This window comes from Myotis nattereri (assembly GCF_964212035.1).
Source record: "Myotis nattereri genome assembly, chromosome: 3".
In the NCBI taxonomy this organism is placed as follows: Eukaryota; Metazoa; Chordata; class Mammalia; order Chiroptera; family Vespertilionidae; genus Myotis; species Myotis nattereri.
This window is the reverse complement of record NC_138077.1, coordinates 9,437,440-9,455,744: the sequence shown is the minus strand read 5'-3', so window position 1 is coordinate 9,455,744 and position 18,305 is coordinate 9,437,440. Positions and strand designations below refer to the sequence as shown.

Genomic DNA, 18,305 nt, shown 5'->3' with positions numbered 1-18,305 from the left:
GGGATTGGAAAAGCAGCCCGGCCTGTGTGGCCTGTGTGCTCTTTCCTGGGTGCTGGGGGAGGGGACCAAGTTTGCCCTCCCCTGCCTGGCTGCTTGTTTCATTTGGACCCTTGAAATGGTGGGTGCTATCCCAGGATCCTGTAACACCCAGGCCACTGTTGCCCCCACCGCCCCCTCCCTTTGAAGTTCTCTAATTCCAGAAGCTGCCCCCTGCCCATGCCCTGCCCTTCCTTTTGGCCCCACAAACACACCAAGCCCAGCTTGAGGGGTTTCACTGCCCTCCCTGCACCTCATTTTCCCTGAGTTACAGAAATAAGCTCTGGGGTTTAGAAGGCAAAGGACTCTCACTCATCAGACCACAGTTCCCTTTGCTGAGGCTCTCATCCTGCCCAGAGTAATCAGAGGTCTGGTGAGCGGTCTCTTTCTGCCCTCGGTGGCCCCTGGGGGTCTCTGCTGTCCCCTGGTTTTCCTGGACCTTATCCAGGGAGGAATGTAGGAACAATTCCTGCTTGGATGGTCTCTGAGCAGCATGCTGGCCAAGCGCACAGGGCATAAGTGCCCAGAATCTGGCGGCTTTTCCAGAGCACCGGGTCCTATATCTTGGGAACCTTTTGCTTCTGCTTGGGGATTAGAGGAGATTTCTCCCCAAATGCAGACCTTCAACCTTCCTCCCCCCCCCCCCACACACACACCCAGGGTGTCCCCGCCCCTCCTGAGCCATGGAACTGGTGCGCCCTTCCTCATTCCTATCATGTCAGCTTGGCATGGACACCCTTTGTCACCTGACACAGTTTTCATGGCAGCTCCCTTTTTGACTCTCACTGAAAAGCGAAGTTGGTATCAGTGCCTTAATGGAAAAACGAATAGCATGTAACATATAGAAAAGGAGTCATAAAAAAAGCAAAACAGCAGGTAACTTTGTATTCAGATAACTAGACATGAGCATGTGTCTGTGCTATAAGGGGCGAGTGGTGGGCATCGGAACAATGCCATCACCCTTGCACCAAACGGAGGCACCACCAAAGCGCCCCTGGGCCAGGCCACTCTCCCTCAGCTCATGGTGGTCTGGAGCTCCTTCTGTCCCCTGTGGCCCCTTCCCTTCTGGTACACTCTTCGCTGGCCCCTGCTTCTCCCTTTGCCTCCCCACCTGCTCTGGGCTCTTCCTCCAAACCCCATCTGCCCAGTCTTGTGCATGGAGTCCCCCAGAGGTCAGCGAGACTGTGAGAGCAGGCTGTCCCAGACACCCCTCCTGGGGAGGGACCTGTGCCCTCAGTGGTCTCCCCAGGCTGGTGGTTACCACATGGGGCCAGGAAGCCCTGGAGACTCCCTGGAGGTGGTGATAGGCTGGTCTGGGTGGATGTGGCATCTGGATTGTGGAGAGCCCCATCCAGGTTGAGAGCATGGGGCTGGGGCCTGTGGGCCCCTCTCCCCAACTCCATGTGAATGTGGGATCCTGACTGAGTGAGAGAGGGAAGACGGCCCTTCAGCCAAGTTCGGGGGAGGAGGGGAGGTGTCTGCGGGGTGCTGAGTTGCCCTGACTCTCTGCTCTTCCCTCCAGGGGCAGCATCACCTTCAATCCCTCCAGGACCGTGTGGAGTCTGGGCAGCATGGCATCCTCCAGCCAGGGTGTGGAGAAGCCAGTGTCCCCAGAACCCCAGGCGGAGCCCGGGCCGGAGCCTGGGCCAGGCCACGAGCTTCAGTCCTGGCAGTGGCTGGTATTCTACCTCTGCTTCTACGGCTTCATGTCCCAGATGCGGCCCGGGGAGAGCTTCATCACCCCCTACCTCTTGGGCCCTGCTAAGAACTTCACGAAGAAGCAGGTATGTGGACATGGGGATAGTGGGCAGGGGTGGCCCCTGGATGGGGAAGCAGCTAGGGCTGTTGAGGTTAGGCAGCCATGTGGTGTCCTGGGTCCTGTCCCCAGTCTCACTTATTAACCAGGCCAGTTAAAGAGTGACAGTGGCTGCAGAGGGGTCCCAGGCTGCCATGGGTCTCTGAGGGAGGAGTGCAAGGCGGGGAGAGGGAGCCCACCTGCTTGGCACCTGCTTCCAGCAGGGACTCAGCAGCTATTTGCCTAAGGAGATTACTGGAGGAATTTCCTTCACTCCCAAGGAGGACAAAGGGTCTTGTTGAAAGCTGACTAAGTAAGCTTACCCCAGAGGTGAGTGGTGGGGTAGGAGGAGGAGGCAGGACAGGCTCTAGCCCTAGTGCTTTATTTCCTTCTCCATAAAAGAAAACCAAGAAACTCAGAGGCTGTTGGTTGATGAGGCGCACACTCAGGATGCGCATTCGAGCTCTGGTCACCACCCTGCTCTCCACCTGAGGACCCCGGCACTGCCCCAGAGCTGGTCCCGGTCAGAGCTGGTCCTGATCAGAACTGGTTCCGGGCTGCTCACCTCCATTCCCCCAGCCTCCTCTGCCCTTCCCATGTGGCCACCAGCCTCCCTACCCCCTGTCACCATAGCTGGATCTCCCTGGGTCCCACTGTGCCCTTGATTTCTTCGGGAACCCCCTGCCTTTCCCTGGCGTGGAGCTTGGCCCCCACCCCTTGCATACCCTCAAGTTGTTTAAGTCCAATGTAGTGTCTGTGCGAATGCAGCCTGTCCCCTCCAAGTCGCCATCTTGGAGGTAAGGAAATGGCCACGTACTGGCCCACACGAACTCAGAGTCTGCCACTGCGTCTGATCCCATGGCCGGTGCTGACTGCTGGAGCTGGTCACTTCCCAGGTGAGGCTGGGTAGGGGGCTGGGGCCTATGGGGTTGTCTCCTGTGCCCCCCAGACCCTCCTGGACTCCCGAGTAACCATCCCTCACTCACTGGGCAGCCGAGGGTTCTCCTTCCTTAGAACACTGATCAGATCTTAAAGAGGGGCCATCGTCTGCTGTGATTACAGGAATCATGTATACGAAGCTCTAGTAAGATAACAGGAAAAATGTCTATAGCAAAAAATGTATAAGTCCCATTCGCCTGCCCTTTCTGGTTGCACATTAACTGATTATATAGCAGGTTCCAGAAGTGAAGCCATTCCCCCAAGCTTGGGTGTCATCAGAGACGCCAGGCTTGTGTCTGGGAAGTGCGCATGAGCCTGCCTGCTGGGCCTGGCTGGGGAGAGTTACCCACGTGGGTCAGAGACTGTCTTACAAAGGGCACACCCAAGGGGATTAAACCCGGCGTGTCTGCGCTCAGTGTGTCACCCTGAGGGAGGATGCTGCCGTGTCCCGGACACCGACACTTGCTCCCTCTGCCCGAGGCCACAGCTTCCAGTTTCTCTCTTGCCCCTGTTGACCTTCTGCCCATCTGATAGCTCCCGGATTTGTGTTTCCTCGATTTCTGCCTTGGCGTGTTTCCTGGCTGTTCCCATGCCAGGGCTGTGAGTAAACCAGTGGAGCGAGAGGGTCCAACCAGCCTCGCCGTGGGCCCCGCAGGCTGACCGGGGCTCTACTCTGGCCCTTGGTTTCCCTCTGTCAAGGGAGGCCTTGGAGCCTGCTGGCCTCTCGGGGCTGAGAGCCACCTGTGCTGGTCTTAGCAGACAGTCACGCTCATGGCGTGGTTCTGGTGAGGGGGCTACCGAAGGGCATTGGTGGCTACGGTAATGAGCTGCATGGGGTCACGAGCCTGCTGTCCCACAGGTCACCAATGAGATCACGCCGGTGCTGTCCTACTCCTACCTGGCCGTGCTGGTGCCCATGTTCCTGCTGACGGACTACCTGCGCTATAAGCCGGTGCTGCTTCTGCAGGGCCTGAGCTATATCGCTGTGTGGCTGCTGCTGCTGTTTGGCGACTCCGTGCTGCACATGCAGTTCATGGAGTTCTTCTACAGCCTCACCATGGCCGCCCGCATAGCCTACTCCTCCTACATCTTCTCGCTCGTGCGCCCCGCCCAGTATCAGCGCATGGCGGGCTACTCCAGGTCCGCAGTGCTCCTGGGCGTCTTCACCAGCTCTGTGCTGGGCCAGCTGCTCGTCACCGTGGGCAAGTTCTCCTTCACCATGCTCAACTACATCTCGCTGGGCTTCCTCACCTTCAGCCTGATCCTCGCCATGTTCCTGAAGCGCCCCAAGCGCAGCCTCTTTTTCAACCGCAGTAAGCCTGCCCATGGCGAGGCCTCGCCCTCGGAGCTGGACAAGATGCACCCTGGCCCTGGCCAGCCTGCGGGCAGGAAGCTCTGCGGGACTCCGCTGGCGGGCTGGAGGGACTGGATCCTCGTGCGCATGCTCCGGGAGTTAGGAGCCAGCCTGCAGCTGCCACAGCTGCGCCTCTGGTCCCTCTGGTGGGTCTTTAACTCGGCCGGCTACTACCTGATCGTCTTCTACGTGCACATCCTGTGGAACGACATTGACCCCACCAAAGACACCACCAAGGTCTACAACGGTGGCGTGGATGCCGCCTCCACTCTGCTCGGTACGCCCAGCCAGCCCCGCCGGCCCTGCCCGCCCTAGGAGGATGGCAGACGGTGACTGTCCTGTCTCCCCAGGCGCCATCACCGCCTTCGCCGCGGGCTTTGTGAAGGTCCAGTGGGCCCTGTGGGCGAAACTGATCATCGGAGCCGTGACAGCCGTGCAGGCCGGGCTGATCTTCCTCATGCACAGCACGGGCAGCATCTGGCTGTGCTACATGGCCTTCGTGCTCTTCCGTGGCTTCTACCAGTTCCTGGTGCCCATCGCCATGTGAGTTGGGCTGTGTGGGGTGGACGAGAGGCCGAGCAGCGTGAAGCAAACTTGGTGGTGGGAGGAGCGGTGAACCCTGGACGCCTTTGTGACCCTGGACGCAGGAGCGCAATGTCCCCTTGTCCATAGCACGCACGTCCCAGCTGCCTGCCATGGCCCTGAGACTTAGCCAGGAGTCCTCCCATGCAGCACATTCTCTGCTCCTCCCATCAAGGCCCCTTGGTGTCCACAGGGACTGGTCCTCGTGAAGTTTTTCCTCCCAGCCTCCCTGCCCCGTTTCCCAGGCCCCAGGAGCTGCTGTGGTCCCATCTTGGGTAGCCCCATGGCCTTCCCCGCACTCTCTGTTCCCACTGTGGGGAACAGCAGCTGCTGGCCAAGGAGTGACCAGGTGTCCCAGCTTACCTTCTGTCCAGGACTCTCCTGGTGCCCTCATGTTCCTCACACCCCTGGGGACCCTCCTGCATCTGCCCAGGGACATCCTGAGACCTGCCCACCAGCTCCCCTATACTTCCAGAACCTTCCCCTGCTCATGTTCTGCTTGCTCCTATGACCCTGTGTTCCTGTGAACTGATCTTTCACAAAGCCACTTATTCACACCACAGTGCTCACACCACACGTGCTCACACCACACGTGCTCACACCACATAGATACCCAGAAGCCTGCCTCCCTGCGCCTCCTGCACCTGGTGGGTGTGTCTGTCACCATAGTCCCCCTCCAAGCCCCAAAGTGGGCCACCTTCTATCCTCCTCCTGCTCACACCCATGTTAGGAGATCTTTCCCACCTCGTCTTCAGCTCAGACAGTATCCTCAGTCTCCTGACCCACTGCAGTTCCCACCTCCATGGAGTGGTGGCCTGACTCCCCTGTGCCGTCCCACAGAAGCGCCCGGCACACACTGCCCTGTCCACTTTCGGCCGGCACCTGCCCTGGGCTCAGAGCCTGGGCCAAACCTAGTGACCTTCCTGTCCTCCTGAGGGCCAAGTTGCCAGGCACCCTGATGACACTCCTGGCAGAAGACACCTTTCCATTTAGCTGGCCGAAATGCAGGTGTAATTGGTCCTCTTGGTGGCACGTGGCATGCCACATAGCTAATCCCCAACTGGTGGGGATGCCGCCTTCAGTATTTTGCTATGACAGGCAACAGTGAGATCACTATCCTCTCAACCTGCATTTTCCTTTCCAAATTCTGATGATGGTCTCAGGTGTTCCTAGAAAGGAACTGGCTGGGTCAAAGGGCATGAGTTTTGGGGGATAGGGGGTGTCGGTAGATACGGCAGATGCCTGCCAGCCAAGCGAGCTACCCTGTGGCCTGAGGGCCAGCTTGCCTTTTCTTAGTGCAGCAGGGCTGGCTCCTGCCTGGTGTTAGTGGACGCTTCACATTGGTGGGCTCTCTTCCTGCCAGGATTTCCCGTTTTCCCTCTTTATCTGTAGCACACTCACATCTACCGTATGTGGTGGGTGTGCTATGCTTTGCCTCTCATCCACTTACAGAGTAGGTGTGCCAAGTGAGACACTCCTGCAGAGGGTGTGGCGTGTGAGTGGCATGGCATTCGCGGTGCTGGCGGGACCTGACCCAGCTCCGGTGTCCTAGGAGTTAATCTGTCCACTCAGATCTTTGATTGACAAGGCCTTTTCTCAGTTTGTGTGCAGTCTTTGTCATGTGATTGCTCATTCTTCAAAATATATTTTATTGATTTTTTTTTACAGAGCGGAAGGGAAAGGGATAGAGTTAGAAACATCGATGAGAGAGAAGCATCGACCAGCTGCCTCCTGCACACCTCCTACTGGGGATGTGCCCGCAACCCAGGTACATGCCCTTGACCGGAATCGAACCTGGGACCCTTCAGTCCCCAGGCCGACGCTCCATCCACTGAGCCAAACCCGTCAGGGCCATTCTTCAGAACTTTAGAATATTTCTTTCTTTTTTTTAAATTGACTTTAGAGAGTAAGGGAAAGGGAGAGAGAGAGAGAGAAACATCAGTGATGATGGAGAATCATTGATCAGCTGCCTCTTGCAAACCCCCCACTAGCAATTAAGCCCACAACCTGGGTATGTGCCATTGACTGGAATCGAATCATGACCTCCTGGTTATAGCTGGACACTCAACCACTGAGCCATGCCGGCTGGGTGAGAACTTTAGACTATTTCTTGTTTAGTCATTATTTTTAAAGGCACTTTGGGAATTTTAATTAGAAGTACGTTCAAATGTTAATTTCTTTGCAGAGGATTGGGAGCTCTGAGAATATTAATTCCTTCTTCTCTCCTATTCGTTTAACTGTTCTTTCTCTAACTCATTGAATCATTGAATGACTTTAAAATCATTAAAGACTCTACTATCATTAAGGACTTTAATTCTAGAACTTTTCTCATGATGCTCTGCCCGTTCTCCTGAGGATGATTTTCTGAGAATGCTGCAAGGAATGAGTTACTCCATGCCAGGGTTACTAGGAGACTTTTTAAATGTCTTCCCCGAGTTTGCATTTGGCACTGTTTTGCATTCACTTTATGAGTCATTGAGGGAGGATGAAGTGGGTGGGCTGGGTGCTGGCCTGGGCTTGCTGGTCTCCAGTGGCCTTAGCAGGCATGGCCAGTCATCAGACCCCATAGCTGTTTCTGGCAGCCAGTGGCAGCCTAGACGTCACCTTTGTGCTTGTGGGCACTTCTTGGGCCTCCTGGCCGAGGCTGACCTTGGCCTGCTTTCCCTTTAAGTTTTCAGATTGCGTCTTCTCTTTCTAAGGAGCTCTGTGCCCTGGTCTTCGGAATCAACACGTTCCTTGCCATTGTTCTCAAGACCATCATCACCCTCATCGTTTCCGACAAGCGGGGCCTGGGCCTCCACGTCCGATCCCAGGTCAGCCCCTGCGTTGGGTTTGCTTCCTTGGGGAGAGAGGCTCGGGGTGGGGGGGTGGGGAGGTGGCGGGTGGTGGGTGTCTGGGCCAGGGTCTCCTGGTGTTCACCCCACCAGCAGCAGTGCCCCTCCCTGGGCCCCAGACCACAGATCTACTGAGGGCAGGGGGCAGGCACGGGGCGGGCCGGGGTCTCCAGCTGGACACACTGGACTTACTGAGTCAGAGCAGGAGCGGGAAGTGAGAGGCCCCCAGCAAGGAGGGAAGGAGGATCAGAGGACTGGCGCCGGGGAGCCACGACCTGGCAACCGCTGTGCCGGCCTGTCCTGCTGCCTCGGGCCCCGGATGGAGCTGAAACGCTGCTGACGCCACTTGGAACATGAGGCCTCTTAGTTGAGTCTGGATGCAGGTCATTTCTGGAGGTCTCCCTGGCCCTGGGCATCCCCCATGATGGCTGAGGGGCTCCTCACGGGAAGGGCGGGGGTGTGCCAGGAGTGAGTGGTGGGAGGGGCTGTCGGAGGGCGTGAGCCCTGTGCGCAGGGATGGGCGGGGTGAGGTCTCTGGTGCAACATCACTACCAGATCATTGACCTCTTAGGGTCAAGAAACAGAAGCTCCCCTCCCCTCGGGTCCCTCAGGCTGCTCTTTCATGTCCACACCACCTGACTCCCACCGGACTCCTTCTTCCCCAGCCGTGAGACCACATCTGTACCCACGGTTCTGCTCATTGCGTCCTTTTCCTTCCTGTTGTGTCAAGTTCTGCCTCGATCGTCCCCTTCCAGTCCAGAGAACCTCCTTTAGCCATTATTTTTACTCCTGAAGGCTTCGGGGCTGACAGTTTTTTCCAGCAGGTGAAAGCTCTGTCACTTGCTTGTGGCCTTCGTAGTTTATGATGAAAAATTCTGCCATTCTAATTCTTCTTCCCCTAAGGTGTCTTTTTTTAAGTGGCTGCATTCAAGATTCTTTTCTTTGTCTTTCACTTTCAGAAGGTTGAACATGGGGTGGGGTGTCCTTGCCACTGTGGACGAGTGGGGGTGAAAGTCCTGAGTCCGCAGGGGTGGAGTTGGGCGTTGGCACCCCCGGTGGGTGGGAGTGAAAGTCCAGACTTTCCATGTGAGCTCTGTGGGGTGAACATTGCAACACCCACGGGGACTTGAGCAACACTCCCCCATGGGCAGGGGCCTCCTGACAGCCCGGGTGACGAGGGTGGTTCTAGCCAGAGCAGGGCTGTTCATCGTCTGTCACCTCCTGTCCTGCTGGGTGTCCGTCTCCTGGTCCTCTGGTAGAGAGAGCAGCTTTGTTGGGGCTTTTTTTTCTGCACATGTTGCCATTTCTGGGCTGCTGGCCTGTTTAGTTTCAAAATACCTGCAGCAAAAAAGGAAATAAAGCCCGAGACCCATCACACGTCACCATGCTGTGCCTTGGGCTGTGGGGTCCTAGCTAGGCTGCCCCCCACCCTCCCGCCTGCAGTCACTCTCTGATGCCTCGGGCTCTGGGGTCCCAGCTGGGCTGCTCCCCACCCTCCCGCCTGCAGTCACTTTCTGATGCCTCAGACTTGGGTCCCAGCTGGGCTGCCCCCCACCCTCCCGCCTGCAGTCACTCTCTGATGCCTCAGACTTGGGTCCCAGCTGGGCTGCCCCCCACCCTCTCGCCTGCAGTCACTTTCTGATGCCTCAGACTTGGGTCCCAGCTGGGCTGTCCCCCACCCTCCCGCCTGCAGTCACTTTCTGATGCCTCAGACTTGGGTCCCAGCTGGGCTGCCCCCCACCCTCCCGCCTGCAGTCACTGATGTGTGCTCTGTGTGGCTTCCAGGGCTTCAGTCATACTGGGGAAGAATACGGGAACCATGTGACTCCATCTTCCTGGGAGCAAAGTCCTTCCTGCTTTACTTTCCTAGAAGGGATGAGGGTGCCTGTGTCATGAGGGGCTCAGGGAGGGACTTGAGCCGGGCCCGGCCCACAGTCGCCTGGAGACCATCCGGACCTCCAGTCCCCCGGGTGCGCATGAGAATCAGGAGGGACATTTTTGTGGGCTGGGTGTGCATCTCTTGGTGTCACTACTGGTCAGTTTGCCCGTCACCAGAGCTGCCACTGGCTCACTGTGTGGGGCTGTCCGTCCTTGACCGGCTTTACCACACGCACGGATGTCCGCGAGCCCTCAGCAGTGTGGGAACTCTGCCCATGGAGCGAAGTGCACACGTGTGGTCACACAAAATAAGCAAAGCGCTGGGGGTAGCTCACAGAGACCACACGGAGGCAGCAAAGGTGCCGGGGTTCTGAGAGAAAGTGGTGGGAGCTCCCCCAGGGCAGCAGGAGCGTGGAAGGCAGGCCTTGTGCACTGTGGGGCCTGCTCCTGGGCTGGCCTCTCACTCCTAGTGCCCACCCCACCCCTGCAGAGTTCCCGTGGCCTCTGAGCAGGAGGGAAAGAGAGGGAGGAATACACATCCATGTGGGCTGCCTCCCGACTGTCCCTCCCTTGTCCCCCTCCCCTCCCCTCTCCAAAGCACCCTCATCTCCCAGGCCGCCCCTTATTCCCCACCCACACTTGCACCTTTCTCTGTTCCAGTTCCTCGTCTACTTTGGGTACTTCGTGCTGCTGTCCATTGCCTACTTCTTGGGAGCTGTGCTGGGGACCCTGTGGCACTTCCCGAGGAGCCATCACCAGCCCCTGCCCCTGGCCCAGGAGCTAAGGAGCCCCTCGGAGGAGAAAGCTGCTCAGGTGCTGAGCCTGCAGGATGGGGTCCTCAGCAACCTGCAGCCCGAAGCCACAACCCTGGCCCCGGAGGACGGAGCATGGACCACAGGACCAGTCCTGAGGGACCAGCGCGAAGCCAAGGCCTGACCTGCTCTCTCTGCCCAGCTCAGTGAGTGGCCAGATTCTGACACCAGAGGCAATCTGCTCTGCACCCTCCAACATCCTCACTGAGCCTGGCGCCCTGGCATCTCAACTGTCCCAACCCTGACAGGGTGCCGGTCCCTGTGAGCCTGCCTGGCGCCCTGGCTTCTCAGAACTGTCCCAACCCTGACAGGGTGTCGGTCCCTGTGAGCCTGGCGCCCTGGCTTCTCAGAACTGTCCCAACCCTGACAGGGTGCCGGTCCCTGTGAGCCTGGTGCCCTGGCTTCTCAGAACTGTCCCAACCCTGACAGGGTGCCGGTCCCTGTGAGCCTGGCACCCTGGCTTCTCAGAACTGTCCCAACCCTGACAGGGTGCCGGTCCCTGTGAGCCTGGCACCCTGGCTTCTCAGAACTGTCCCAACCCTGACAGGGTGCCGGTCCCTGTGAGCCTGGCGCCCTGGCTTCTCAGAACTGTCCCAACCCTGACAGGGTGCCGGTCCCTGTGAGCCTGGTGCCCTGGCATCTCAGAACTGTCCCAACCCTGACAGGGTGCCGGTCCCTGTGAGCCTGGCGCCCTGGCATCTCAGAACGGTCCACCCCTGGCTGGGTGCCGGTCCTCAGAATCAGGAAGCTGGGTTTTTGGCAATGTTTGAATTCTACTGTTCACATTATGGTACCAATGACCAATGGGGCCCCTATGACACACACCTCGAGGGCCACCTGCCTCGGCCAGTGGTGCCTTGGCTTGTCCTGCGGTGTCCCCAAGCCCTGCACCTCTCAGGCCTCACATCCTGACTACGCTCTGTAGCCTGCTGGGGTCACTGGCAGCTGCCGGGCACTGGGTTGGGTTGTGTCCCCTGCCTACACATGGCCAGTGGTGGGGTTCCACATGCCCACCAGGCCTCCCCACCTTCACTCCCCTTGGGAGGCAGATCCCATTGGTCCCTGGGGACTGGGGAGATGGCCCCATGTGCTAGCCCGAGTGACACCAGCCCTGCAGGCTGTCGTGGGCCCTGTAGGGTGGTGGTGGGGGCCTGGGTTCCCAGGGCTCGTGGCTAAACTGACATTTCTAGTTGCCCTGGTACTCACGTTTTAAACAATGCTGTGCTCCTTTTTTTTTTAAACTGTCATGAATGTGAACCCTATTGGTCCTCTGTTTCTGCGGGAGAAGCTGGTACTGGTGCAGGCGGGCGTTTCCCCACGGGATGAAATGGGGGTGCTGCAGTCTTTGGGAGCTGGCTCCTTCTGGGCCCTGGGCCCTGTCGTCCTTCCCCTTCCTGATATGGGTTCACACTGGCCCGCCTCACTGGTGATGGAGGCCACCTGGGCTGCTCACACACCTGTCCGGAAGACATGCCTCCGGGGGCTCCAGGAACCAGTCTTGTGAAAATGTAAGGCTTGAAACATTAAATAAACCACATGACCTGAGTGTGAGGGGCTCCTGATTCCAAACTGGTGGTGTGTGTATGTGTGTGTTGGGGAGGGGGGGTGCTGGGGTCTAGTGGGAGGCCAAGAACGGGGACCAGCAAAGGAAGGGACCCAACCTGGGCCCACCATGTCCTTGATGCCGCTCCTCCCATCACCCTCTGTCCTCATGCCAAGTGGGGCAGCTGAGCAGCAGCCCAACAGGTGGGGTCCGGTGGAAAGGCCGCAGCTTGGAGCCAGCTTGGCAAGGAGGGTCAGAAACACTCCTGGCCTAGGAGGGGCTGCTGGAGCTGGCTGAATGGGGCATCTCGGGGCACCATGGGAGTCGTGGAGAGTGTACACATGGGTTGGCCCAAGTCATGGCCGATGGTGTGGGTCAGACTGATGGATTGGTTGGTCCCTGGGCGTGTCCACAGAGGCCACTGCTGCCCCTCTGACCCCGCTGGGAAGGGGCAGCACGGGGCCCAGGGCCCAGCACCATTTCCCATTTGTGCTGAGATCAAGCAAGACTTCATGGATTGGTTGGGGGGTTGGGGGGATCTCTTCTGGTCACTGACCCCACAATCAGGGCTCTGTGCCTTTGCACTGGGATACCTCCCCCCCGCCCCCCCCCCCCGGATCAGCTGCTCCCTCTGAGCCCCTCCATGTGCATTGTGCTGCTCAAACCCAGAACCACCTCCAGGCTCCCAGAACCACCTTTCTCTGCTGCTCCCAAGCACCTTGGCCACCAGGGCAGGGATGACATCTGTTCCCAGGGCACAGTGAGGCCTTCTCTGTGTAGTGTGCAAAGCCCCTTGGGGTCAGACACCTCCCAGAGCCTGGCCAGCTGCAGCACCTGTGGGGAGAGCATGGTGGTACTGGGTGTGAGCTCAGGGCAGGCCACCTGCATGGGCCTGGGAAGCCTGCTGCCCCAGGGAGACCTGAGAAAGGTCATCCACATACACCTGATACATCTGTGTACACCTGGGGATGTCCATGCCTACCCATGCACAGCCGTGCGCATCTGCATATTGCACACCTGGGCTCCCACTTGGGGGTGTGGGGATTTAGGCCCCAGAGAACTGGTCTCAGGACAGTGCCGGCCACATGCAAACCAGTGTCCATGTGCCTCACAGTCACCAGGACCAGCTCCTCTGGTTTATGGCTGCAGTGCATGGACAGCACACCTCGAGGGGTTGGGCTCTGGCCTGCCATCCCTCCCAGCATGGACACCAATGGGGATACCTACCAGCTCTCCCAGAGACACACATGCACCTCGGAATGTCTCCCAAAGTTCTCCAACAAGGACAATGATGTGGGTTTTGAGATGCACTGTTGTGGATGGTGGCAAACAGGGCAAAACACACGGCCTCCTTCACTCATGCACATGGAGCTAGTTTGTGGACATGGCCCAGTCCTGTCCTGCCCCTGCTGCAGCCCCTCCATGCGGCCTCCATCCAGTGCTCAGAGGAGGCAGTCTGGCCAGGGACTCGAGGAGTCATAGCAGGTGCTCCCAGGCAGAGCTGGCCTGCATGGGTGTTGGAAAATGGGGACTGGGCCCGGCCAGTGTGGCTCAACTGTTGAGCATTGACCTATGAACCGGGAGGTCACATTTTGAGTCCCAGTCAGGGCACATGTTCAGTTTATGGGCTTGATGCCCAGTGTGGGCTGTGCAGGAGGCAGCTAATCAGTGATTCTCATCATTAATGTTTCTATCACTCTCTCCCTCTCCCTTCCACTCTGAAATCAATTAAAGTACACACACACACACACACACACACACACACACACACACACTAGAGGCCCATTGCACACATTTGTACAGTGGGGTTCCGCAGCCTGGCCTGCACCCTCTCGCAATCTGGGACCCCTCAGGGGATGTTGGACTGCGGTTTTGGCCTGGTCCCCACAGGCCAGGCCGAGGGACCCCATTGGTGCACGAATTTGTGCACTGGGCCTCTAGTACGCATATAAGATCTTGGGTTAATCTCTTCCCACTCTCCCCCCTCCCCTAAGATCCATCACTGTGTTCCATGTCTGTGCAATGAGCGTCTGCCCCCTGGTAGTCAGTGCGCATCACAGCTACTGGTCAAATGGTCAGCCGGTTGCTTAGGCTTTTATATAGAAACTAGAGGCCCATGCACTGGTGGGGGGATGTGGCCTGCGGGGATCAGCCTGCTGTGGGAGTGCTGCTCATCCTGGTCAACGAGCAGCACCTCCACTGTGGGAGTGCACTGACCACCAGGGGGCAGCTCCTGTGTTGAGCATCTGCCCCCTGATGGTCAGTGCACATCATAGTGACTGGTCGACCGGTAGTTCTGCCATTTGGTCACTGGGTTTTTATTATTTATGAGGATATATATGTATTTTATTTTATTATTTTTAAAAAATATATATTTTATTGATTTTTTACAGAGAGGAAGGGAGAGGGATAGAGAGTTAGAAACATTGATGAGAGAGAAACATCGATCAGCTGCCTCCTGCACACCCCCTACTGGGGATGTGCCTGCAACCAAGGTACATCCCCTTAACTGGAATCGAACCTGGGACCCTTCAGTCCGCAGGCCGACGCTCTATCTACTGAGCCAAACCAGTCAGGGCAGATATATATGTATTTTAAAGGGTTACTGGATGTGGGGTTGGGGCCAGGAACAGGATGCTACCATGTCTGGGTCCCTACAAACACACAGCACAGCTATGGCTGGGGTTAGCTCTGCACTGTTTTCGACCTCACAGGTCAACTGGGAAGCCAGCATGGGACAGAGACCCCCGGGACAGGGCTGACTCCAGGGGGAAGGGGATGCAGAGGCCACTAGCACATACAGCATGGGGGGAGGAGGTAATGCTACCCCCCGCCCCCCGTCTGGAGCCAGGGTCAGCAGTGGGGCGCTGAGCTGGGCTCTGAGCTTGGAAACTGCCCCAGTGGAAGGGGGTATTGCTGCAAGAGGCCGAGGAGAGGCGGTCCCCCTTCGACCCAAGGCCGGAGTCGTCTGGACCGCTGACCGCCTGGGGAGGGAGGGCCCTCTTTACTGCTGGCACAGCCCCTGGGCCAGACAGAGAAGGGAAGAGGGAGGCTGTGGCTGGTCTGCAAGTGGGTCTGAGTTTTGTACAGAGAAGGGGTTCCAGGCAGAAAACCGAGTCAGCCTCTGCCTGGGGCAACCCTCTGGGGGCCTGGGGTGCACATACCGCCCCAGGGGAGTGAGTGCCGGAAGCCACAGAGAACACAGCCAGGGCGGAGCATTATCCCAACACGCTGAGATCCTGCTTCCTGGCAATTGTAGACAAGCGCAATAAAAGTCACAAAAATGAGATAGAGAGAGAGAGAGAGAGAGAGAGAGAGAAGAGAAGAGAAGAGGAGGGGAGGGGAGGGGAGGGGAGGGGAGGGGAGAGAAAACAGGGCTAGGTACGCCCTCTGGTGTCTAATCTGAGGACAGCGCCCTGCATGACCAGGCCAGCTGGGGCTTGGAAGCCGGCAGGGCAGGAGAAAGAGTTGGCACCAAGCTTTCTGTTTTAAACTTTTTAAAAAATACACTCTTTGGCTTTCTTTTATTTCTGGAGGATTACATGAAATGTGAACCACACAGGCAAGTGTCCCAGCCAGGTCCCCTGTCTGGAGGGCTGGCTGCCGCTCCCGGCCCGGCACTGGGGGTCCCTCCACTCGCCCTGCCGCCTGGCCTCCTTTCTGGCCGTCGGTCCATACACCACGTGAGCGGGCAGAAGCCCTACTTGGAGGAGGTCATGAAGCTGTTCTCAATGCAGAGGACGATGAAGGCGTTGTGGCAGCTCGCGGCTTTCTGTCCCAACAGCCTGCCCGTCAGCATGGAGGAGGCCTGGCCCGTGGCTGTTGTGGCCTCAGTCCGCCACGTCTCACAGTAGCTCTCGGTCAGCCGGCGCCCGCTGGGGTCTGAGCCGTGCCACACACTCTTCTGTGGCCTGCAGGACACAGGGGCTGTCAGTCTCCCCTGGGCCCTGCTCCTCCTGGGACAGAGGCCACCCTCAGGCAGAAAAGGGCGGAGGCTGCAGGTGGAGGTGGTAGCAGGGACTGGGGCCACCGCTAGCCACCGGGGACGGTGCACCCTGTGCTGCCACTGCTTTTGGGGGCACAGCACGGGGAGCAGGCTCTGTGACCCTGATGACTGGTCCCTTGGGGCTGGGTGCTCCTCCGTGACTGTGGGGACATACTTGTCTGACACACGAGCCACCTGGGAAGAGCATGCCCAGGGGGAACAGGCGCCCTCACGCCATGAGGGACGAGGGGTGTGAAGGCAATCTGACAGCTTCCACCAGTGTTTGAAGTACACACATCCTCCAACTGGGAAACTCCATTTGGGGGAGTTTACAGGAGCAATCACTCTCTGTGATGCCTGCGTGGCAGACCGTGAGAGCTGGGTGATCCTGGCAGGCCCCTGGGGCACCCACCATTGGCCAGTCTCCCGACAGCAATGGAGCAGGCTGGTGAGGGTGTTCGTACAACACACGAAGATGCTTTGTATCATTCATGCTCTTCTGGATCGTGTGCGTTTTAAACAGTGAGCATGTATTAGGTAGAGGGTCAGGCGAGACAGGGAGGTGCAGCGTCAGGGGCCTGCACTAGGGCCGGTAAGATCCAGAGCTCCTCCCCACCCTCCAGCTACTGCACTCACGCGGGGGCACCTACCAGGCGGGGTGCTGCAGCACGTCTCTGCCATCAAAGGAGAAGATGCGGGCCCCTGGCTTCAGCTGGCCCTGGGAGCCCGAGAACAAGGCCTCCCAGTTGGGAAACAGCTCCTCGTCCTGCGGAGGGGAGTGGGCGGTTTACCCATCTCTGGCCACCCCCTGACACAGGACCATTGGCTGGGCACCTTAGCAGACCAGGCACCTCCCCCAGCCTGGACCCCGGGTCTGGGACGCGTCCACCGCCCATGGTCCTCACACATTAGGAGCATCCGGCAAGCACAGTGGTGGTGAAGAGCCATGAAATAAAGCCATGGGAAGGGCACTGTGGTGCAGGGGCCTTGCTGGGTTCTCAGGGGTGTGACCAGCCCAGTGCCCTGCCCCCTGACTCCCAGGTCCCTCACCCCAGCTCTGGGAGCCCCACACTCAGGGCAGTGCACCCACCCTGAGGTTGACGATGGGCACGGTGGCACGGTCGGCACGACGCACAATGCTGTAGAGGTCCTGTAGGCGAGACGACAGGAAGGCACGGAAGGTGCCTGCCAGCCCCGCCGCACGCGCCTGCTGAAAGCACTGGAGGTCCGCGCCACGGATGCCACGCAGGCCGCCAGGCTGTGGCCCGTTGAGTGCGACCAGGTGCAGCTGCAGGAGAGTGGCAGTCAGCTGCAGTCAGCCGCCGGTGGCATCAGGCACAGTTCTGGGTGCCCCCTCCCCGCCTGCCCTCCTTCCGCCCCGGCCCTGCATAGACAGTAGGGTTGAGTCTCAGCACAGACAGGGCTTGGGAGAGCTGAGTGCACCCGCTGGGGCCCTGGAGAACCAGCCTGGGGCCCTTCAGCCCAGGGCAGCAGAGGTGTGGGCGCCCAGAAAGCAACGCCCAGCCTGGGAGCGGGCGGTGGTCAGCTTGAAGCGGCCACCTCCTCCATCTAGCTCCTAAGCAAGTCCCTGATCTCAGGCCTCACCAGCCACCTCTGTGATAAAGGATCTGCGGGGCCCCTGTCCCCAGTGCCGTCATCGGCACCAGCCCAGCCTCTCTGGGACCTAAGCAGAGACTGGCCTCGGAGGCAGGTGTCAGAGGGCACGTGCCCCAGGGTCACTCACCACCGGTTGGAAGTCATGGTGGGTGTGGGCGGGAGCGCCCGTGGGGTGGGCTGGCCGGGAGTGCACGTAGGAGCCGTGATGCGGGACTCCAGGGTAGGGCTGGGGGTCCAGCAGGCGTGGGGGCCTGACCAGGATGTCATCTGCCCGCCAGGGTCGTGAGGTGGAGGGGGGCAGTTCCCACCGGGGGTGCGGGTTTCCCTCGTGCAGCTGCACCAGGGGGGGCTGCAAGGCGGCCACTTCGTTGTCCTGCAGATTGAGGAATGGACAGTATGTGGGTGGGACGGGGGCTCCAACACCTGTCAGCGCCACAGGGAGGCCCCCTGGTGCCCTTCAGGCTCTGCTCTCCTGCCTGGGCCTAGGTTCCTAGCTACCTGTCCCAGAGCACCCCTGTTCCTCTTCACCCCAGCTGTGCTCTTGGTGGGGGAGCCTGGCCATCTTGTTTATGCCTAAATCAAGTGGATGTCCTCTGCTCACACACCCCTGGCTCCTGTGCACCCCAGCTACCTCCTTGCGGTGGCCTGGGGACCCTCAGGTGACCACGTCCCCTGACCTCGAGGCCGCCTCCTCGCTGTAGCTCAGATACCCCGTTATGACACGGCGGGCCCCTGGTCTCAGTCCCTCAAGCCTGTGCTCCATTCCCACCACAGAGACAAGGTGACCTCCACCCTCAAATCCCAACTCCTGCGAACCCACCCACTTCCCCATTATTTATTCCCACAGCCCCGAAAGCCTTAGGGCACACCCTGTAATTTATTACTGTTACCTATATGCCTATTAGGTACTTAGTACCTGTGGATAGTTTC

The 18,305-nt window shown here is 58.9% G+C and overlaps 2 protein-coding genes across 2 annotated transcripts in view; one reads left to right on the top strand and one right to left on the bottom strand.

Moving 5' to 3' along the window:
- Nucleotides 1–1,300: 1,300 nt before the first annotated feature.
- Nucleotides 1,301–11,790, top strand: SLC19A1 (solute carrier family 19 member 1; the record flags this gene model as incomplete). The annotated part of the gene is made up of 6 exons (XM_081088110.1): nucleotides 1,301–1,347; nucleotides 1,559–1,820; nucleotides 3,630–4,401; nucleotides 4,475–4,667; nucleotides 7,378–7,519; nucleotides 10,079–11,790. 6 exons carry the CDS (start codon nucleotides 1,301–1,303, stop codon nucleotides 10,352–10,354), a joined length of 1,692 nt encoding a protein of 563 aa, XP_080944236.1. The 3' UTR covers nucleotides 10,355–11,790.
- Nucleotides 11,791–15,263: 3,473 nt separating this feature from the next.
- The window catches only part of COL18A1 (collagen type XVIII alpha 1 chain), an 80,792-nt gene continuing 77,750 nt past the window's right edge, over nucleotides 15,264–18,305 (bottom strand). The window contains exons 39-42 of the mRNA XM_081088530.1: nucleotides 17,503–17,748; nucleotides 16,849–17,046; nucleotides 16,409–16,524; nucleotides 15,264–15,684 (exon numbers count right to left, since the gene is read on the bottom strand). Coding sequence (XP_080944656.1) covers nucleotides 15,474–15,684; nucleotides 16,409–16,524; nucleotides 16,849–17,046; nucleotides 17,503–17,748 — 771 coding nt within the window. The 3' untranslated portion in view covers nucleotides 15,264–15,473. The remainder of the gene's footprint in view (nucleotides 15,685–16,408; nucleotides 16,525–16,848; nucleotides 17,047–17,502; nucleotides 17,749–18,305) is intronic.